The sequence below is a fragment of the Mixophyes fleayi genome, chromosome 5 (assembly GCF_038048845.1).
Source record: "Mixophyes fleayi isolate aMixFle1 chromosome 5, aMixFle1.hap1, whole genome shotgun sequence".
NCBI classification, from domain to species: Eukaryota; Metazoa; Chordata; class Amphibia; order Anura; family Limnodynastidae; genus Mixophyes; species Mixophyes fleayi.
The window spans coordinates 114,481,002-114,504,950 of record NC_134406.1 but is presented as its reverse complement, the minus strand read 5'-3'; the positions used below and the strand labels follow the sequence as shown (position 1 = coordinate 114,504,950).

The 23,949-nt window shown below is 40.6% G+C and overlaps 1 protein-coding gene across 8 annotated transcripts in view; it reads left to right on the top strand.

The window, feature by feature from the left end:
* Positions 1 to 23,949, top strand: part of TRIO (trio Rho guanine nucleotide exchange factor) — a 535,982-nt gene that overhangs the window by 346,137 nt on the left and 165,896 nt on the right. For all 8 annotated transcript variants that reach the window (XR_012692805.1, XR_012692806.1, XR_012692804.1 and 5 more), the window contains one exon: positions 5,792 to 5,881. Coding sequence is in view for 4 of the 8 variants with exons in the window: in XM_075212723.1 (XP_075068824.1) it covers positions 5,792 to 5,881 (90 nt within the window). In the remaining 4 variants the exon portion in view is untranslated. The remainder of the gene's footprint in view (positions 1 to 5,791; positions 5,882 to 23,949) is intronic.

Below are 23,949 nucleotides of genomic sequence, written 5' to 3'. Positions count from 1 at the left end.
TAGTATATAAAGAATGCAGTGTGTATATAAAAAGTACACCGTCTTGGCCTGCCCCTTAAATTGGGCAGAACAGTCACCAAAAATCGGGATTGTCCCACTAGAATCATAACTGTTGGCAGACTGTCCTGCTCTCTCCTACCTGTTGTTCTCACTTTCCCCACCTGTGGCTGCTGGTTTCTTTAGTTGCGGCTTGTCTGGATCCTGGAAAGTTGGGGGCCCTATTTGGAAAACAAAATGGGCACATTTAGAAAATACCAATCAACCCCGGCGTTAAATCAATAGCACCCTTGATTAATAATAGGCCTTCCTCCAGCCCCAACATTAAAATAATAGTATTCACATTTAATAAATAGACCTATTTTCCTCCCTCCAAACAGCCCCAGCAATAAATTAATAGTATTTGCATTTAATAAATATACCTGTTTCCCGCAACCATCGCTTGCCATTAAATAATTAATGTTCACATTTAATAAATAGATCTCATTCTCCCCAAACTCACCCCCACATTCAAATAATAGCCCCCAAACCAACCCATCTTAAATTAATAGTCCCCACTATTAAATTAATTTGCCCCACCATCACCCCACAAACAAAGAGCAACCATTAATTAGCCACCACCTACCACACACACTACATTGCCACAAGCCCCCTGTACCATCGCACACACTACATTGCCACAAGCCCCCTGTACCATCGCATACACTACATTTCCACAAGTCCCCTGTACCATCGCACACACTACATTGCCACAAGTCCCCTGTACCATCGCACACACTACATTGCCACAAGCCCCCTGTGCCATCGCACACACTACATTGCCACAAGAATGAAGCTACCTCATTTAGTTAGGAAGAAGGTGCAATATAAAATGGACTTATATTAATACTCCACAATAAGATTGAATGCAACAATTCATTAACACATCATATGCATACAAATCCTTAAATACATACATATACACACATGTGCGATATAAAAATAAATATAAAAAGTACATAAATATCAACAACAGAGCAACATATATAACTCTCACGTTGGCCTCAAGGATGTGGTAACACAAATGCAATAAGAAGTAAGTTCTTTTGTGGAACGCATGAAAACACAGTGCTCTTTGGAATTACTTCAGTCGCACTATTAGGATGTTAATTATCCCATTTACAAGTGTAATTGGTGCTATAAAGATCCTATGTTTATTTCAAAGGTTAGGTAAATGAAACTCCATAGTAGTGAGTACAGGAATGTAGCAGCTATGTCCGCTGCAGACTGTTCACTTTAAACACGCAAGCTCCTCCATACAGGAAATCTTCCAGATAAGTCACATAAAAATCTCTTATCGGTATTTGAGGTTATCTTGTTACCCTTGGGAGGGGGTATTTCTTGTTCACTTGCGATGAAGTTGTCTTTTTGAATCTTGTATTGAGATTAATGCGTTCTGCCAGCAATCTCTGCAGTGTACATTCTGAGAGTGGAGTATTGGGAGGCACTCCATTCTCACGGCAGATTGGTCTCTACACCCAAAAATATTTAGGTTGCCAAAGCAGAGATGGTGTAATATGGAGGTGAATATGATTGCCTTCCAGCACAGCAACTAGGTGCCCACTTTCTGCTACATGCCTATCTCATCTACTCTATACCCCAATGTCCTCAGTGTCCCCCAATGGACTATGAGAAATGGATTTTGCATAAGTATAAAAATACTATTTGGAGCATGTCCACCTGGTGTTGCCAAACATTTAGGATTCTTAGAAACAAGTTCTGACTTTTTGAAAAAAAAACGTAATGTTCCAATAAAAAAAAAATATCCATACATTTATATGAAGACATACATCATAGATAGCGCTGATCTTGTCTTTGGCTACTGACAATTACACCCTAGCATTGATGAGTCTTTGTTTATAAACTGAATTCACTGTATTTTTATTATAATCTCTCCTACATGACAAAAGCTGGTGGTCATTATGTCAGTCAGGAGCTCAGTGTGATAATGCACACATTGTTTATTCCTTGCGTTCTCCCTTTTCTAGCAGTTTTCAAATTGTATGATACTGTTCCTGACTCTGCTTTGGTTTATAAATGTTATACAGATGTGTAACTCTTATATGTCCTTATGTCTATCAATGTAGAACCATGTGGTGTTAGATGAGATAAGTCTATCAAATCTGGTAATTTCAGTACATTTCAATGGGCCCATAGTTTCTAATTTTATACTAACTTTTCCTGCATTTTCAAAGACAAATTTAACCTAGACACAGTAGTTCATCATAATCCAATACAATAGTTTTTTTTATTGTTTATTACATTAAGTGTTAAGTTTAATAGTAATTATCAAGTTACTATTTTATTTTACTGTACATATGTTTTTTCTAAATTAAGGTAAATTAAAATGTACTGTTTTCACTTTACACAAGGGAAGCATAATGTAATTAATTTTGAGTGAGTAACCCTGGCAAACACTTACACTTCCAGAGAGATATGCAGCTGTTTTCAGAACATTTTCAAACAAAAGGAAGAAAAGAAGCAATCGCTGGTTTCATGAACGTTTTAACAGAAAGGAAACGTTTTTTTGAGGTTACTGTCAGTTTTGGGGTTTTTTTGGGTTTGGATCTTTAAAGTTAATGAAGGGGGCATATTTAAAGCATCCAAGTGCTTAATATCAGAGAGGTGATACTTCTAGGTGGATGGTCCTCACTGGCAGGGCTGCAAAGCAAGATAAAAACAGCTTAATGCCATTCCGAAATGGAATTAGAATATTAAGACAAGTCGTGAAAAGCTAAGCTTTATGCCACTTGATAAATTGGCTTATTTGGCCATTCCAATAGGGATCTAAGTGGATGGCATTATTTAGTGTTTATGCCAGAGAAATCAGTGATTACTGTGGTTATAGGTGTTTAATAAATTGTGCAAACTGATAAATTACAGTTTCTGTTTTCGCCGGTGTTATGGCTTGATAAATAGACACCTTATTTTCTAGGTAAGAGTTAAGGAATAGGATTGTTTTGCAGAGGCGACAGCATCCTTAAGCTTTTGTAAAACATGTTTATAATATATAAATTGCACATTAAAACTTTGTTTCAACTTCTGTCATGTGCTTCATTTGGTCAAACAAAAGACCCAGGATCTCTGCTCGTATTAGGCAACGTCCTCCCACGGCAGGTGGCCTTGGCATACCCAATCTTCGCAATTACTACTATGCAGCACGTTTAGCACAATGTGTCCAATGGCACTCCCCACCTGGAACACGGGTCTGGGTTGATATAGAATCAGATCTACTAGGAGGCTCGTCGATTTGTTCTACCCTCTGGTTTCCAGCTGCGCAGCGCCCAGCCCCTTCTCAAGTCCACCCAGTAATAGCCCTCTCCCTCTCAATCTGGTCCCGATGTAATAGAATGGCATCTCTATCTCCTGCTCCTCCAATACTTATACCTCTTTGGTCGAATCCAGCCTTTACACCAGGCCTAACACCCATGTACACAAAATGGGTCGGGGAGGGTAAATTATTGCTGCTAAATCACATAACAGGGACCCTAACATTCCATCAGTTTTGGGAATTAGTTGACCGGTGCGGGTTTGCGATGGGGCAGTTCCATCAATACTTGCAAATCAGACATTATCACCAACAGGTTAAGGTTCAGTTATCTTCTAGGCCTCCCACTGTGTTCGAGAATTTATGCCTATCGGGACCATCTTCAAAAGGTCTCATCTCCACGATGTACAATGCCTTACTCCCCACCTCCATGGAGGTCAGGGACCGATTCCAGACACAGTGGGAGGCAGACTTGGGAACGTCCCTAGATCCAGAAGAATGGTCAGACATCTACGAATGGATAGCACGTTGTTCCATATATGTCCGTATTAAAGAAAACGCCAATAAATTGCTCCATAGATGGTACTACGTGCCTTCTAGGCTGCACACTATATATCCTCAAACAAGTCCAACATGTAGGAGAAATTGTTACTACATTGGCACCTTCATGCACACTTGGTGGGACTGCCCCAAATTGCGCCCGTTCTGGACAGAGGTTCTCACATTAGCAGCGGCTGTTCTTGACAGTCCCGTACCCTCCGATCCTAAGCATGTGTTATTACCCCTACCTCTCCCAGACCTCCCAACACATACTCATAAGTTCCTCTACTACTTGTCCAATAGCTGCCTACTGGAAAAATCCCACACCCCCAACTCTCCAAATGGTCCGTGGTCGGGTCTGGCACACCTATCAGATGGAACATGTCACCAGTGTGCTTAGGGGCTCCTCCGTGTCCTTCAACAAAGTCTGGTCTCCCTGGGCTTCATATTGTAATCAACCCCTGCTTCAATTCTAGTTGTACCCGATCCATTACTGGAACTACCAGATTAAACTGCTTTCTCCTGCTAAAAGCGTGAATTCCTTCTCCCTTACCTTTGTCCTCCCAACCTGTTCTTCCCCCACCCCCATTTTACCTTGTACCATTCCCTCTTCCCCCTCTTCATTTTCTTCTCCCCTTTGTTTGTACAGCTCAAAACAAAATAGTATCTTCATGGTATCATATTTACATGAAGTTGAGTTTATACTGTAAAAGCACTGTGAGAGAGTGGCATATATATTGTTCAATTTATATGTGCATATGTTATCTCACTAATGTACCTTTCAAGAATTTTGCTATTCTGCAATACTGTTCAAGATAAGAGGTTACTAATAAAACGTATTTAAAAAAAACAAAACAAAAAAAACAAACAAACAAACTTTGTTTCCTCCAGCACCAATCATCCACAGCAGAATTATATTTCCCATTTTTTGAGTGTTTAGTTTGCCTGGGTTTCTAGATAGTACACCATGGACATACATTGTACATTGATAATGAGGGCTATTGTTTCGAAGACAGAGGTCTGATGGGTATGTAGCAGAATGCAAAGTACACCCTTCCACGCTGATCAGTGATCACTGTGTAGTTTTTTCATTTACTGTAATTGAGCAACCATTTTACAATATCTCAGGCCACTGACTCAATAACTAATTTTATACCTTGATATACTTTTTATTGAAAAAAGACATCATCTATTTATTTATATAGAACCACTAATTCTGCAGCGCTGTACAGAGAACTCATTCACATCAGTCCCTGCCCCATTGTAGCTTACAATCTAAATCCCCTAACATACACACACACACAGACCGAGAGAGACAAGCAATTTAATAGCAGCCAATTAGCCTACCAGTATGTTTTGGGAGTCTGGGAGGAAACCGGAGCACCTGGAGGAATGCCACGCAAATACGGGGAGAACATACAAACTCTTCACAGATAAGGCCATGGTCGGGAATCAAACTCATGACCCCAGTGCTGTGAGACAGAAGTGTTAACCACTAAGCCACCGTGCTGCCTATATTGCTACCTTCTCATAGTTCAAGACAAATCCAAAGATTGTAGACCTCCTTACATATTAAGAATCTAAAATCTAAAAATGCAATAGTGTTTAAAAGGGGTCATCAGGCAATAAGGTAGGTCAGGGTTGTTATAGAGAAGCTGATTAGACCTAGTAATTGTTCGCCCAATAATCACATCTATGGGAATCCGGAGTAGTGCTGCCCATATTCACAATTTTCAAGATTGTCCTGACTGACCAGTTGTCTTCTGCAGGTGCCAACAGTGGCAAGTAGCTCAAGAACTGCTCGGGTCCCAGCCATGAGATCCCTGAGACTCGAATTGTTTGGTTCAGGGTTAAAAATGACCTTATTGTTTGAGGTTACCACTTCATTTAACTCTATTATTATTCTGCTAAGAAACTAATCCTTAAATGTTGCTATATCTTTTACAGGAAAGAAGGTTACACATGTACATAATTTACTGCCAAAATAAACCAAAGTCTGAGCATATTGTTTCTGAATATATTGACACCTACTTTGAGGTAAGTAAATACCTTTTATTTGAGTGACAACCTTTTTTTATATGTGGTATGTTATTTCAACTTAAAATGATTTATTGCTTTGAAGTTCCTGGACAAATACGGTTAGGTATTACCAGTTAAATGTTAAATACTTTTATTTAAATTCCACCAAATTTCCTCTGAAAATTTCATTTCAAAACACATTGTTATCATGTATATAGTAAAAATAAATTTCAGGCTCTTATGGATAAAGCAGTTTAGGGAGAAAATAATATGATACAATGAAATGATACAACTGCAGCCAGTCAAAAAAAGAAATACTGCAGTCTCTAACAAAAATAGTCATGTAAAGGTGTTTGACAGCGCAAATTGGAACATTCAATACAGAAACCAGTTTACATATAAAAAGTTGGTATTGTTCATTTAAAATATACAATGCTGTTACTCCACCATAGACAATTAAACCAGATCTGTTATACGTCGGATACACAGTTCAAATTTTTGAAGCAGTTAAAGTAAGTAGCCTCATGTTGACCATCCCATCGTTGAGCATAATTAGATAGGACCCCATGCTGCAGGTTTTCCTCAAATCATGCTGTCAAGTGCAGGAACTGATTAAATGTGATAGCATCTGTAAAATATTGTGGTTTACATTGATTCCATCTATTCAGTTAATTATTTTTGTATACATTGTATTTTTGCTCAAGGCTAGAGTTGTCTAAAGGCGACCAGCAGGACTCGTGACCTGCCAGTCCAGCTCTTGTGGCCTTCAACAGCCCATTTTAATAAATTTAGTAATCTGGCTGGTATTTTTATTTTAATTAGGTTGTTGTGATTTAATTGAAATGTAAATGAATTATGTGTTTCTATACAGGATACATGGTAACTGTATACTGTGAATTTTTGTTTCTAAACATGGGAATTTTTCTTCTAGTGTGTGATTGACTCCTTGCTTATGTATGCATTTTAAACACTAATCAAGATGTTTCTCAATAATTAAAACAATGTTGCTATTTATATATCTGGCTCTCCATTGTGTGTGCCCAAAATTGTGCTTGTGTCTTTATGTATTTACAAGTACTAATACTGTTACTATGATAATGTAACAGTAGCATCCCTTTTCTTTTGTTTCTCATGTTTCTTCATACATTAACATGTTTTCTTTTTTATATATTGTGATGTAGTTTAAGAATGAGGGTGTGTTGTATTAGCTTTCAGTAACATATTTAATATAGTTTAAGATTTTAAGCCTTAGGACAATTTTAAACCTTTTTTTTTAAGGTTCCAAATGACCTCAACTTGCCTCTATTTTAAATTGCTTTTAATCCTACTGAACATTGTGGTAGTTCTAATAGAAGGATTTACCTTTTGAATTGCAAATTGCAGACTTTATTTTCTGCTGTATAGTTTTTAAATGTAAGTAATGAAATTCCCATTACTTGAGAGAAATGCAGCCAAGAATAAAGTTATCACAGGGCTCCAATAGCAAGTAACACACACAGCCATTAATAATTTAAATTCTACACATGTGGTGCTTACCTTGTTTGTTAATTATATTTTTTTTTCTCTTCTTACAATTGACCTTAAAAATAAAAAAATAAAAAAAAGTCATTTACACATATATGTTAAAATGTAGAATATTCCTTACATGTCAGTGTAGGCCTATTATGCATTCAGAACCTCTAATAACCCCAGGAGTTAGGAATAATGGGAGTGGTCCCACAAGCTAAATAAAATATTGACTAACATAAAGTGTAGTATTTTCCCAGGAGACAGTGGACAGTCTACCTCAATCCACTGGCTGGAAGTCCAGCAGTGAGAAAGCCTGAGTAGCTATTTGCCCCTTGTGTAGTAAGACGGGTGTTAATAATCGGCTGGGAGTGGTGATGGCATTTTAGTTGAGATTGATACTTTGTACTGTAGTTCTTCTTTTGCCGTAGCCTAGAATATTTATATTTTCCAAACGCTGAAGCTGCACAGAGGGCACAATTTAATTTAAATATCATGTGTGTCACTGTTCAGCTTTTTTGTTAGTACTTTGTTTTTTGTATTGCTGAGGGGGAAAGATTTTGGTCATGAAGACAGTTTCGGTTAACCAAATGAGGGTGGGTACGGACACTGAAGATTTCCAGCACAGATCACTTTTTTTCTATGCCCTGACCTTATTGCTTAGCAAAAGAATGCCACTGCAGTCAATTTTTGTCATTTATTCACTTTTTATTTTTTTTCTGTGTGTAACTTTTAGGGAAGTTTGGGTAGAAGTGTTCCTTATGGATCCCCTGCTTATAGAAAGTGGTGTGATGCTTGTGTATGCCCTGCCCATGCCCTTTTGGAGGCTCCCCGTTTTGGTTGAGCTGAATATTCTAGGAGAAGTTCCAGGGTAAAGGCACCACTTAGTATTGTGATAAAGGGGATATATAGTCCCTATCCACCATAAAACACTTATGATCTGTGGATTAGGGCTACATCCTCTTCAGAGAAGGGCCTGAAGGGGCCTGATTTACTCAGAGCTTGCTTTTGCCATTTTTAGAGCACACATACACTGGTGTGTGATGAGAACACCACATTACTGGCACTTAACAAAACAAATCTTTGTAATGTGCTCCCAGAGAAAATAACTCGTTAGTGGCAGAAAATCAAATGAGTGTGTGGACCCCAAGTTTTTTAGTATGGCCTTGAACACTTTACCTCACTTCTCTTGCTGCAGCTTGCACCCTTTGCCCTGGCCTTCTTGTTGGGCAGGTAATTATTTTAACTTGCAACTGGAGACTGGAGCCATATGTTATTTTTTTAAAAACTTTTTTGTTTTTGTCACTAGGATTGACGGTGAAGGTTAGCCTTTAAGGGATATGTTCCCTACATATAGCCATCTAGCTATCTTAGTAGTGTATGCCCCCCCGCCCCCATAATAAGAATATGTATTGTGTTTTATGTATTTCTATTTGTGGCAGCAATGGTATAGACTGAAGACAGTGAGTCATCCTTGGGTGAGTGCTTCAAGATAAGCAAGTAGGAAAGAAAAGGATGTTAGAGCGCAGACTGGACTGCCTCCACCTAAACATTTTCACCTTTAGTAGTGCTCATTCACGCCTCTGTTCTGCTACACAGTTCTTATTTGAATGAAAATCAAGTGAGTGACAAAGATTTCCGTGTCCCTTTTAAGAAGCAAAGCGTAGTAGAATATTTAAAACGTGCAAACGTAAACATTGTTAAGGGAGGGGGTGATGACGGAAACCATGTTTTAAATTGAGTAAGTTTGTTTTCATCTACGCGTATTAGTGTAAAAGTTGAGGGGGCACTAGGAACGTATTAGCCTAGGGTGATCTACACTTAATCAGAATCTACAAGTCGGTGAAGATTGGAATAAGAGTGACCCAGTTTATTATGGAGAGCCCAATTTTTGTGAAACTTAATTTTTTTTTTTTTGTTGCTGTTTATCTCGATGATAAAAATATAGTTTTGCTGCTATTCATCAATGTTCTTTGGCCAGGACTACTGTGGCAAAAACTGCCTGTACTGTTAGTCATCCTCCAGCAGAGAGAAATTCAGCAAAATGTTGCAGGCTGTAAGCCTCCCTAGGGTTGTTGGTATTTATGCCTGTTTCATTAAAAAAGGACCCTCCTTGATTACAATTTACCTTTATGGCTCTTGATAATAAAGACGCATCTCCTTGACTTGTCTCTGGCAAGGACAGATATGTTGGATTTGAAGTGAATTAAAATACAGATAATTAACACGTTTTAAAGTAGCAGTTGTAATTCAGGGTGCCAGTGTTGGAAATACTCTGCACCACTATAAGAGATAAATCTTCTTAGGGAGAGCCAACACTGACTAGTTGTGATTAGGGATGAGCGCACTCGGATTTATGAAATCCGAGCCCACCCGAACGTTGCGGATCCGAGTCGGATCCGAGACAGATCCGGGTATTGGCGCCAAATTCAAATGTGAAACTGAGGCTCTGACTCATAATCCCGTTGTCGGATCTCGCGATACTCGGATCCTATAAATTCCCCGCTAGTCGCCGCCATCTTCACTCGGGCATTGATCAGGGTAGAGGGAGGGTGTGTTAGGTGGTCCTCTGTCCTGGTAGATCTCGTGCTGTGCTGTTTAGTTCTGTGCTGTGCTGTTTAGTTCTGTGCTGTGCTGTTTAGTTCTGTGCTGTGCTGTGCTGTTTAGTTCTGTTCTGTTCTGTTCTGTTCTGTTCTGTTCTGTTCTGTTCTGTTCTGTTCTGTTCTGTGCTGTGCTGTGCTGTGCTGTGCTGTGCTGTGCTGTGCTGTGCTGTGCTGTGCTGTGCTGTGCTGTGCTGTGCTGTGCTGTGTTCTGCAGTATCAGTCCAGTGGTGCTGTGTGCTGTGCTCTGTCCTTCTGAGGTCAGTGGTGCTGCTGGGTCCTGTGCTGTGTCCTGTTCAGTCCAGTGGTGCTGTGTCCTGTGCTCTGTGCTTCTAAGGGCATAGTTATTTCCCCAATATTCCCCTGTGTTTAAAAAAATAAAAAAAAGTTTTTTTAAAAAATACCAAAAACTACTTAAATTTATTTTAATTACCACAAAATTTGCACAACCAATCCTGCAGTATAAGCCCATTGGTACTGCAATATTACCAAGTTCACACATTCAGCAGTAAAAGTCCAGTGGTACTGCAATATTACAAAGTTTACACATTCTGCAGTATCAGTCCAGTGGTGCTGTGTCCTGTGCTCTGTCCTGCTGAGTTCCGTAGTGCTGCTGGGTCCTGTGCCGTGTCCTGTTCAGTCCAGTGGTGCTGTGTCCTGTGCTCTGTGCTTCTAAGGGCATAGTTATTTCCCCATTATTCCCAAGTTTTTAAAAAATAAAAAAAAAGTAAAAAAAAATAAAAAATTAAAAATAAAAAAAAAAGTTATAATAATTATAACCAAATTTGCAAAACCAATCCAGCAGTATAAGTCCATTGGTACTGCAATATTACAAAGTTCACACATTCTGCAGTATCAGTCCAGTGGTGCTGTGTCCTGTGCTCTGTGCTGCTGGGTCCTGTGCCGTGTCCTGTTCAGTCCAGTGGTGCTGTGTCCTGTGCTCTGTGCTTCTAAGGGCATAGTTATTTCCCCATTATTCCCAAGTTTTTAAAAAATAAAAAAAAGTAAAAAAAAATAAAAAATTTAAAAATAAATAAATATAATAATTATAACCAAATTTGCAAAACCAATCCAGCAGTATAAGTCCATTGGTACTGCAATATTACAAAGTTCACACATTCTGCAGTATCAGTCCAGTGGTGCTGTGTCCTGTGCTCTGTCCTGCTGAGTTCTGTAGTGCTGCTGGGTCCTGTGCCGTGTCCTGTTCAGTCCAGTGGTGCTGTGTCCTGTGCTCTGTGCTTCTAAGGGCATAGTTATTTCCCCACTATTCCCAAGTTTTTTAAAAATAAAAAAAAAGTGAAAAAAAATAAAAAATTTAAAAAAAAAAAAATATATAATAATTATAACCAAATTTGCAAAACCAATCCAGCAGTATAAGTCCATTGGTACTGCAATATTACCAAGTTCACACATTCTGCAGTATCTTGTGCTACATATAATGGAGACCAAAAATTTGGAGGATAAAGTAGGGAAAGATCAAGACCCACTTCCTCCTAATGCTGAAGCTGCTGCCACTAGTCATGACATAGACGATGAAATGCCATCAACGTCGTCTTCCAAGCCCGATGCCCAATCTCGTAGTACCGGGCATGTAAAATCCAAAAAGCCCAAGTTAAGAAAAAGTAGCAAAAAGAGAAACTTAAAATCATCTGAGGAGAAACGTAAAGTTGCCAATATGCCATTTACGACACGGAGTGGCAAGGAACGGCTTAGGCCCTGGCCCGTGTTCATGACTAGTGGTTCAGCTTCACCCACGGATCTTAGCCCTCCTCCTCCTCCCCCCCCCTACAAAAAATTGAAGAGAGTTATGCTGTCAGCAACAAAACAGCAAACAACTCTGCCTTCTAAAGAGAAATTATCACAAATCCACAAGGCGAGTCCAAGGATGTTGTTGGTTGTCAAGCCTGACCTTCCCATCACTGTACGGGAAGAGGTGGCTCGGGAGGAGGCTATTGATGATGTAGCTGGCGCTGTGGAGGAACTTGATGATGAGGATGGTGATGTGGTTATTGTAAATGAGGCACCAGGGGGGGAAACAGCTGATGTCCATGGGATGAAAAAGCCCATCGTCATGCCTGGTCAGAAGACCAAAAAATGCACCTCTTCGGTCTGGAGTTATTTTTATCCAAATCCAGACAACCAATGTATGGCCATATGTAGCTTATGTAAAGCTCAAATAAGCAGGGGTAAGGATCTTGCCCACCTAGGAACATCCTCCCTTATACGTCACCTGAATAACCTTCATAGTTCAGTGGTTAGTTCAGGAACTGGGGCTAGGACCCTCATCGGTACAGGGACACCTAAATCCCGTGGTCCAGTTGGATACACACCAGCAACACCCTCCTCGTCAACTTCCTCCACAATCTCCATCAGATTCAGTCCTGCAGCCCAAGTCAGCAGCCAGACTGAGTCCTCCTCAATACGGGATTCATCCGAGGAATCCTGCAGCGGTACGCCTACTACTGCCACTGCTGCTGTTGCTGCTGTTAGTCGGTCATCTTCCCAGAGGGGAAGTCGTAAGACCGCTAAGTCTTTCACAAAACAATTGACCGTCCAACAGTCGTTTGCCATGACCACAAAATACGATAGTAGTCACCCTATTGCAAAGCGTATAACTGCGGCTGTAACTGCAATGTTGGTGTTAGACGTGCGCCCGGTGTCCGCCATCAGTGGAGTGGGATTTAGAGGGTTGATGGAGGTATTGTGTCCCCAGTACCAAATCCCCTCGAGATTCCACTTCACTAGGCAGGCGATACCAAAAATGTACAGAGAAGTACGATCAAGTGTCCTCAGTGCTCTTAAAAATGCGGTTGTACCCACTGTCCACTTAACCACGGACATGTGGACAAGTGGTTCTGGGCAAACGAAGGACTATATGACTGTGACAGCCCACTGGGTAGATGCATCCCCTTCCGCAGCAACAGCAACAGCTGCATCAGTAGCAGCATCTACAAAATGGCTGCTCATGCAAAGGCAGGCAACATTGTGTATTACAGGCTTTAATATGAGGCACAACGCTGACAACATATAAGAGAAAATGAGGGAAATTATCTCCCAGTGGCTTACCCCACTTAGACTTTCATGGGGATTTGTGGTGTCAGACAATGCCAGTAACATTGTGCGGGCATTAAATATGGGCAATTTCCAGCACGTCCCATGTTTTGCCCACACCATTAATTTGGTGGTGCAGCATTACCTCAAGAGTGACAGGGGTGTGCAGGAGATGCTTGCGGTGGCGCGCAAAATTGCTGGACACTTTCGGCATTCAGCCAGTGCCTACCGCAGACTAGAGGCACATTAAAAAGCATGAACCTGCCCTGCCATCACCTCAAACTAGAGGTTGTGATGCGCTGGAACTCCACCCTCTATATGCTGCAGAGGATGGAGGAGCAGCAAAAGGCCATTCAGGCCTACACAGCCACCTACGACATAGGCAAAGGAGTGGGGATGCGCCTCAGTCAAGCGCAGTGGAGACTGATTTCCGTGTTGTGCAAGGTTCTGCAGCCATTTGAACTTGCCACACGAGAAGTCAGTTCCGACACTGCCAGCTTGAGTCAGGTCATTCCCCTGATCAGGCTGTTGCAGAAGCAGCTGGAGAAAGTGAGGGAGGAGCTGGTAAGCCATTGCGATTACACCAAGCATGTAGCTCTTGTGGATGTAGCCCTTCGTACGCTTTGCCAGGATCCGAGGGTGGTCACTCTTTTAAAGTCAGAGGAATACATTCTGGCCACCGTGCTCGATCCTCGGTTTAAAGCGTATGTTGTGTCTCTGTTTCCGGCGGACACAAGTCTACAGCGGTGCAAAGACCTGCTGGTCAGGAGATTGTCCTCTGAAGAGGACCGTGACATGCCAACAGCTCCACCCTCATTTTCTTCCACATCTATGGCTGCGAGGAAAAAGCTCAGTTTTCCCAAAAGAGGCACTGGCGGGGATGCTGATAACATCTGGTCCGGACTGAAGGACCTGCCAACCATTGCAGACATGTCTACTCTCGCTGCATTGGATGCTGTCACAATAGAAAAAATTGTGGATGATTACTTTGCTGACACCATCCAAGTAGACATGTCAGACAGTCCATATTGTTACTGGCAGGAAAAAAAGGCAGTTTGGAAGCCCCTGTACAAACTGGCTCTATTTTACCTGAGTTGTCCCCCCTCCAGTGTGTACTCGGAAAGAGTTTTTAGTGCAGCGGGGAACCTGGTCAGTGAGCGGCGAAGGAGGTTGCTTCCTCACAACGTTGAAAAAATTATGTTTATAAAAATGAATAATCAATTCCTCAATGAAGTACAGCACTGCCCTCCAGATACTACAGAGGGACCTGTGGTTGTGGAGTCCAGCGGGGACGAATTGATAATGTGTGATGAGGAGGAAGTACACACTGTAGGGGGAGAGGAATCAGAGGTTGAGGATGAGGACGACATCTTGCCTCAGTAGAGCCTGTTTAGTCTGTACAGGGAGAGATGAATAGCTTTTTTGGTGTGGGGGCCCAAACAAACCAATCATTTCAGCCAAAGTTGTTTGGTAGGCCCTGTCGCTGAAATGATTGGTTTGTTAAAGTGTGCATGTCCTATTTCAACAACATAAGGGTGGGTGTGAGGGCCCAAGGACAATTCCATCTTGGAACTTTTTTTTTGGCATTATATGACCAATCAACAGTCGTTTGCCATGTTCAAAAAGTAAAACCAAATTTTAAAAAATTCAAGAAATTAAACCAAAAGTAAAATGCCGTGTCATAATTTAAAACAAGAGGTATTGACGTGCTCTAAAACTACTGTATTGTTGTTTATATTTTATAAACACTACACTTGAAAGCTTGAGTCTTTCAATAAAAAAGTAACTGTCCATTGCACGAATATTTGCAACAGGGACAATTTTAGGGTTAAGAAAGCCAACTAATAACACTTTGACGCTGTCTGTCTTTATAAACACTACACTTGGAAGTTGGAGGAGATATTGTGGCCCCGGCACCAAATTTACTACCGGGGCCACTCCACTGTGCAGTCCATATTTAGGTGTATCAGATATTAAACAACGGTGACAGTTGATGCCCAATTTTTTAATTATATTGTGGCCTCGGTACCAAATTGTGTACCGGGGCCACCACACTACGCAGTCCAGATACTTGTTTGGTGGAATTCAGACCAGTTGAGGGTTTTATTATTATATTGTGGGGACCACTCTATCTATACCACACTACAACTCTATACCACTCTATTTCATACTTTAATTCTATTTCATACTTTAATTCTATTTAATACTTTAATTCTATTTCATACTTTAATTCTATTTAATACTTTAATTCTATTACTAATTACCATAAAGAGGAACTGCCGCTTCTATTTAATACTTTAATTCTATTAGTAGTTACCATAAAGAGGAACAAAATAAACCAATTTTACCAAAAGTATAATATGACTTAGACTTACAAACACTACACTTGAAAGATGGTGCCTTTAAATGAAAAAGTCAGTCTTCATTGCACGACTATGTGCAACAGGGACAGTTTTTTGGTTTACAAAGTCAACCAATAACACTTGGACCCTGTCTGTCTTTAACATACTTGATGGGATTTCAATCACGAGATGTCTGTACCATGTTTGGAGGAGGTATTGTGGCCCCGGTATCAAATTGGGTACCGGGGCCACCCCACTACGCAGTCCAGATACTTGTTTGGTGGAATTCTGACACATGGAGGGTGTATTTATTTTATTGTGGCCCCGGTATCAAATTGGGTACCGGGGCCACCCCACTACGCAGTCCAGATACTTGTTTGGTGGAATTCTGACACGTGGAGGGTTTTTTAATTATATTGTGGCCTCGGTACCAAATTGTGTACCGGGGCCACCACACTACGCAGTCAAGATAGATAGATGCGTATCATAGATAAAGTACATTCAGTGGTGTGGGGCAAATTGAAAAATATTCAAAATGCACTGACATTATCAAAAACAAGAGGTTGTCACACGCTAAAACTCCAACATGTATATGATGGAGAGGATGGAGGAGCAGCCGTATGTGTAGTGTAATGCAGACCTGTTGAAGGTTTTTTATATATTTTATTGTGGTGCCCAGTGCCCACTCCTCTAGGCAGTCCAGGTACATTTATTGGTGTGATTCATAAAAGTTCAGGGTTTTTAATATATTGTGGTGACCCACTCCTCTACGCAGTCCAGGTACATTTATTGGTGCGAATCATAAAAGTTCAGGGTTTTTAATATATATTGTGGTGACCCACTCCTCTAGGCAGTCCAGGTACATTTATTGGTGCGATTCATAAAAGTTCAGGGTTTTTAATATATTGTGGTGACCCACTCCTCTACGCAGTCCAGGTACATTTATTGGTGCGAATCAAACAAGTTGATGGTTTTCTTATTATATATATTGTGGTGACCCACTCCTCTACGCAGTCCAGGTACATTTATTGGTGCGATTCATAAAAGTTCAGGGTTTTTAATATATATTGTGGTGACCCACTCCTCTACGCAGTCCAGGTACATTTATTGGTGCGATTCATAAAAGTTCAGGGTTTTTAATATATATTGTGGTGACCCACTCCTCTACGCAGTCCAGGTACATTTATTGGTGCGATTCATAAAAGTTCAGGGTTTTTAATATATATTGTGGTGACCCACTCCTCTACGCAGTCCAGGTACATTTATTGGTGCGATTCATAAAAGTTCAGGGTTTTTAATATATTGTGGTGACCCACTCCTCTACGCAGTCCAGGTACATTTATTGGTGCGATTCATAAAAGTTCAGGGTTTTTAATATATTGTGGTGACCCACTCCTCTACGCAGTCCAGGTACATTTATTGGTGCGATTCATAAAAGTTCAGGGTTTTTAATATATTGTGGTGACCCACTCCTCTACGCAGTCCAGGTACATTTATTGGTGCGAATCAAACTAGTTGATGGTTTTCTTATTATATATATTGTGGTGACCCACTCCTCTACGCAGTCCAGGTACATTTATTGGTGCGAATCAAACAAGTTGATGGTTTTCTTATTATATATATTGTGGTGACCCACTCCTCTACGCAGTCCAGGTACATTTATTGGTGCGATTCATAAAAGTTCAGGGTTTTTAATATATTGTGGTGACCCACTCCTCTACGCAGTCCAGGTACATTTATTGGTGCGAATCAAACAAGTTGATGGTTTTCTTATTATATATATTGTGGTGACCCACTCCTCTACGCAGTCCAGGTACATTTATTGGTGCGATTCATAAAAGTTCAGGGTTTTTAATATATTGTGGTGACCCACTCCTCTACGCAGTCCAGGTACATTTATTGGTGCGAATCAAACAAGTTGATGGTTTTCTTATTATATATATTGTGGTGACCCACTCCTCTACGCAGTCCAGGTACATTTATTGGTGCGATTCATAAAAGTTCAGGGTTTTTAATATATTGTGGTGACCCACTCCTCTACGCAGTCCAGGTACATTTATTGGTGCGATTTCATAAAAGTTCAGGGTTTTTAATATATATTGTGGTGACCCACTCCTCTACGCAGTCCAGGTACATTTATTGGTGCGAATCATAAAAGTTCAGGGTTTTTAATATATATTGTGGTGACCCACTCCTCTACGCAGTCCAGAAAGATACCTTGTTGCAACGTTTTGGACTAATAACTATATTGTGAGGTGTTCAGAATACACTGTAAATTAGTGGAAATGCTTGTTATTGAATGTTATTGAGGTTAATAATAGCCTAGGAGTGAAAATAAGCCCAAAAACTTGATTTTTAAACTTTTTATGTTTTTTTCAAAAAAAATCCGAATCCAAAACCTTATATCCGAACCGAGACCTTTCGTCAAGTGTTTTGCGAGACAAATCCGAACCCCAAAAATAACGAAAATCAGGATCCAAAACACGAGACCTCAAAAGTCGTCGGTGCACATCCCTAGTTGTGATGCTGGCTGATTCAGACCCCAGCATTTAACGTCCACATCAATCAAGTTAATTCTTTTCCCCACATTCAATAGAAATTGTCCTTCTCTCAGGTCTGCAGAAATGTTTGACAATCGGGGGAGGAAATACAACTGATTGTCTCTTGTTAAACCCCATTACTGTAGTAATAATATTATGTACATTTAGGTCAGAACTTAACATCTCTTTAGTTCATCAGTACAATAGCAAAATCCTGCAAACCTACTTGACGGTTCAACATGTCCAATTAAGGTTCCTTATACACAATCTACAATGTAAGAAAACCATTGAAACTCTTCAATTCAAACTGCAAAAAGCAATGAAATTACGACGATTAAGGGCCTTCTGACCTCTTTGTCTGCTTCACCCAGTTTGTTTATTAGTTTACTGTGTTTGTCCCCAATTGTAAAGCGCTACAGAATATGTTGGCGTTGTATAAATAAATGATGATTTTATATATATATATATATATATATATATATATATATATATATATATATATAAAATCAGACATTATGGAACAGTGGTTTGGGTGTGAGATTTTGCAAGACTTTCGGCACACCATATTTACATGTGTATAAATGTAATCAGAAACCTGCATTGCTACATGGGAGTAAAGTTTTTATTATCAATAAAGTTGTAACGAGGCAGATAAAACTGAGGGTGAACTTGACAGACTTATTTTTGTAAGTTGTTTTAAATACGGTAATGCTGTTTTCTCAGAATACGGCACCATCATCTATGTATGGTGTAGACAAAATTGTTTCCATTCTCCAGAGAGAGCTGCTATCCTTTATTCTAGCTTTCAGCAACAACATAAGGACTCAGAGTAATTACAATCCAATATCTGCTTTCCCTTTAATTATTTCCAAACTGTTTACAAATTAAAAGTTTTCACATGGTGTTTGTTATTTAGAGTGCTTTATGCTCATTTTTTTTTCATGTCTGATAAGTTTATGTTCATATCTCAACTTAAAATAATTCAGTCAACAAAAATGTAATTTTATTTGTATTTGCGAATTGGGCCTCAGATGTAATTTTAAAACCGTAGGATATAGTGTGTATATATGTATAATATACACACCAATCAGCCACAATGTTACAATCACATGACTAATATTGTGCAGGCCCTCCTTGAACCGCCAAAACAGCCTTGGTCCGTCGAGACTTGAACTCCAAAAGAAGACCTCTGAAGGAGTCCTGTGGTATCTGGCAACAAGACGTTAGCAGCAGATCCTTTAAGTCCTGTCCTTTTGACATGTTCCTCAAAGCATTCCTGAACAATTTTTGCCTTGTGGCATGACGCATTATCTTGCTGTAAGAGGCCACTGCCATCAGGGAATATCATTGCCGTGGAGGGGTGTACTTGGTCTGCAACAATGTTTAGGTAGATGGTACGTGTCAAAGTAACATTCACATGAATGCCATGATTCAAGGTTTTGCAGTAGAACATTGTTGAGAGCATCACACTGCTTTCCCTGGCTTGTCTTCTTCCCGAGTGTATCCTAGTGCCGCCTTTTCCCCAGGTAAATCACGCACATGCACCCAACTGTCCACATGATGTAATAAAAAACAAAAACATAAAACAAAACATGATTCCTCAGACCAGGCCATCTTCTTCTTTTACTCCATGGTCAGGTTCTGGCACTCACACCATTGTAGGAGCTTTCGGTGGTGGACAGTAGTCAGCATGGGTATTCTGATTGGTCTGCTACTATGCAGCAAGTATTGATGCGCCCTGTGTTCTGACTAGAGATGTTCATTGACCCCTGTGTGTTGGTTCTGGCAACAACACCCTCGCATGTTTTAGTTTTGGCTCACAGGTCACAATATTATTATCATACACTTTCGGACGAAGACTGCAGCTAATTGGCTAGATACTAAGTGACCAAGCAAACGAGACAAATACATGGCAGTTTATAGCACATCTAGGAAACATTGCCACACAGCAGTGCAGAAAAAAAACTCTTATGTAAGATATTGAAAAGGACATGTACAGTTTAACAAAGCAAGCACTCCAGCGACAAGGAGGACCACTTTTGTGGCTGCAGTGTTTGGTTTGTTTGGGCCCCCGCAAAGCAAGCTACAAGTAGCTTAGCTGCCTTAAGCCCAACAGTACTGTCAGTGAACTCTACATTATTAAACCATGTCTGCTCGTGCTGCATCTTTAATCTCCTTCTCTTCTCTGGATACCTCCCCATCATCCCTAAAGAACTGCCATACTTATGTAGACACAGGAATGGATATTACAACTGGAGTGGCATTATATCTGCTTCAGGCAGACTATGACACGGAACATGTGGTCAGCATGGAATCCGTCGTGTTGGAATATGCTTCATTGAACAGAGATTTAAACAAATATATAGATGCATTTGAGGAGACCGTACTTAAGTTAAAACGTGACCCTCTGGATGAGATCCCAGATTTAAGAGAGCTTGTACACGAACGACACACTGCGCTTCACAAAAATAATACAGAGGAGGTCCTGAGGCAGGACGATAAATATGTCCAGTTTAAAGAACAGCTAAGAGGCCTGAGGAAACAAATGGTTGTGTCACCGGCCCCTGCAGACTAAGCTTTAGCAGATGAAGATCGCCGTCACCCATAGCACTCTGGGTGACGGCAATGGGGAACCCAGTGAAAATCAAATTATGTGGTCACACGTGCGAGAGAGAAGCAATTGAACGGGTGATTGAAAACAAACTTCAGCACTTATAGCACATGTAGGTAACATTGGCACACAGCGGTAGCTGAAAGAAAAAGTGGTGCAAGATGGAATTGTCCTTGGGACCCTTCCACCAACCCTTATTATGGATCTTAAAAAGGACATGCACATTGTAACAAACCAAGCACTTCAGCAACAAGGAGTGGCACTTTTATGGCTGAAGTGCATGGTTTGTTCGGGCCCCCACAAAACAAAGCTAACAATGGGCATAAGGCACCTATTCCAACAGTGTTGTTAATGAACTCAGCAGGGCAAGATGTTGTTTTCATCCTAAGCCTCATTCTCGCCCTCATCAGTGTGTACATCATCCTCACACAATATTAATTCATTCCCGCTGGAATCCATTATTACAGTAGTCTCTGTACTTTGATGTAATTGGCGGTAAAGGCCTTCCTCGTGGAATTTGTAGTTCATTTTGAAGAACATCATCTTTTCCACATTTTTTGGAAGTGGCCTCCTACACCGATCACTGATAAGGTTCTCAGCTGTGTTGAAAACTCTTTCTGAGTACATTGGAGGGTGGGCAGCTTAGTTATTGCAAAGCGGGTTTGTACATGGGTCTCCAAATTGCATTTTTTTTCCTCCAAGTATATAAAGGGACTGTCTGATGTGTCTATTTCTATGCTGTTGTTAAAATAATCCTCCACCATCCGTTGGATGTTAATAGTAGGATCAGGTGAAGTTACAGCAGTGGTGTCATGGATTTTGGTCAATTCTTTTAGACCAGACCAGATGTCAAAATGTTGTGCTGAGTCATCTCCATCATCCCTGGGTCTCTCGATAAAGCTAAGTTTTTTTCCTAGCAGCAGTTGCCTGAGAAACTGAAGGAGGAGATGCCGTTTTACCACGTACCACTTGAGCTGTCAACTTGCTCACCAAGAGCTCCTTGTATCGCTTGACATCTAGGTCAGTTGGAAGCAAAGAGAAGACATAGCACTTACACCTAGGATCAAGCACAGTCGCCAAAATGTAGAGATTCGATTTCAAGATTTTGATAACTCTTGGGTCCTTGCGAAGCAAATAAAGTACTTGATATAAAAGTCCGACATAGCGTAAGTACTTTGTTTTATCTCCTCCTTCAGTTTCTCAAGCTCTTTTCCAAAAGTCTAATTAAGGGAATCACTTGGCTCAAGCAAGCAGTGTCTAAACTCAGTTCACAGGTGACTACTTTGAATGGTTTCAGCACCTGGCACACCACAGAAAGTGTTCTATACTGCTCTGAACTAAAATACATTCCGCTTTCTTTCCCAATGTCATGGCTTGTGAAATGAGCATGGATGGCTTTTCGCTGTTTCTCCAGCCTAAGAAGCATTTAAAGGGTGGAATTCCACCTTGTTACCAGCTCTTGCTAAATTTGGTGGCAGTGCAAATTAAATTGTTCTTGTTGCTGCACACTCGTACATGCTGTTGCAGAATGCCGGAAATGTCACAAAATTTTACAGGCCACAGACAGCATCTGCTGCACGTTGCTGTCATTTTTCAAAAAGCTCTGCACCACCAAATTGATTGTGTGAGGAAAACAGGGAATGTGATTGGATTCCCAAGCTGAAATGCGTTCACAATATTGGTGTTTTTTTCAGAAATGATATATCCTGAGGAGAGTCCAAGTGGGATAAGCCATGTAGCAATGACATCCCTTAGTTTTTGTAACAGATTGTTAGCTGTATGCTTCTTAGTAAAGCCGGTGATGCCTCGGAAAAATCTGACGTAGTTGGGTACATGCTGCTGCTGTACCTGCTTGTGAAGGCGCATCACCAAACCAGAGGGCTGTCACAGTCGTATAATCTTTAGTTTGCCCAGTTCCGCTTATTCACATATCTGTGGTTAAGTGTACAGTGGCTAGAATGGCATTTTGTAGCCCAATAATTAAATTTTTACGAACCTTCTGGTAGAGGTGAGGAATAGCTTTTCTAGTAAAATGGCGCACCTAGTGATGGAATTTGGTAATGGGGACGCAAGACCTCAATTGACTGTCTAAAACTAGCTGCATTAATAGTGGATATTGGACGCAAATCGAATACTAGCATAGTCGCCATGGCATCTGTGATCCGCTTTGCGACTGGGTGACTGCTTTCATACTTGCTTCCTCTTGCAAAGGATTGTTTAACAGTCAATTGTTGTAATCTACTAGTAGTCTTATTCTTGGTCTGATTCTGGGATGAAGATCCACCCCCAGCAGCAGCATGGGCACTAACGCTAAAGAATTCTAATGAAGAATCCTGGATAGTGGAGGAGTCATCTAGCCTTAGCAACTTGGATGTAGGATTAACTCCGATCGCTAGTGAGGATATTGATGAGGACGGTATTGTGGGTGTAGATTGCAGGCGTCAGGATTTAGGTGAGAGAAGGGAGCCAGCCGAGCATAAGTTTGTTGTTCCCAGATGCTTCCCATGAACTATCTTCAAATGGTGTAACATGGATGAGGTTCCTAGATGGTTAAGGTCCCTACTACTACTGAGTGTGGCTTTACAAATGCTAGAAATGGCTAGACAACTGTTGTCAGGATTGGGTAAAAATAATTGCACATATAAGAGGTGGATTTTTTGGTCTTATGCCCATGCATGACAATGGCTTTCTTCTTATCACGTGCAAGAACTGCTTCCACTGGTGCAGGCATTACACAAACAACATCATCGTCATCAACATCCTCATTACCATCGTTTTCAGCTACACAAATATCCCCATCATCCTGTTGCAATTCCAAAGTGGCATCGTCAATTTGTGTATCACCAGCTACACTTGGGCTGCTCATCCACACATCTGCAGAAATGCTGAAAGGAGGCTTCTTTATGAGTACTCAGTCAGAAAGGTCAGGCTTACACATAGCACTCGTGGATAGACTCTCCTCATTTCATTTATGAATCTGAACATACAGTTTCTTCTGCTTTACTGTTTTTTTCCAGCTCGGCTTTAACATTTATAAGTATTTTGGCATCACTTTTTGAGTCTGAATGACAAGGTCTTGTATCGTCGTGACTGACCTTATAAGAAGATGCCGCACTTTTGCCGAACTAGCACTCGTACAGAAAGGCGAAGGCCTGATTCTTTCCATGACACTGCGTGTGTACACTGGCATGTTAGCAATTTTATGTGTTTCAGCAGTTAACTTTGCCTTGATTGCAGGTGTTTTTTTCTTTACCAAGGTAAAATGTGTTTTTATTATATTTTTGTTTCCCTGACCTAAAAACACTATGCACTTTAACATAGGCTTTAGTAGATGATGTAGAGAGATTACTATCATCATGATCTGAGCCAGCACTTGCATGGTGCTCCTTGTCTTCTGTGGACTGATGTGAATCCATATCGATGGCACAGTAGGATG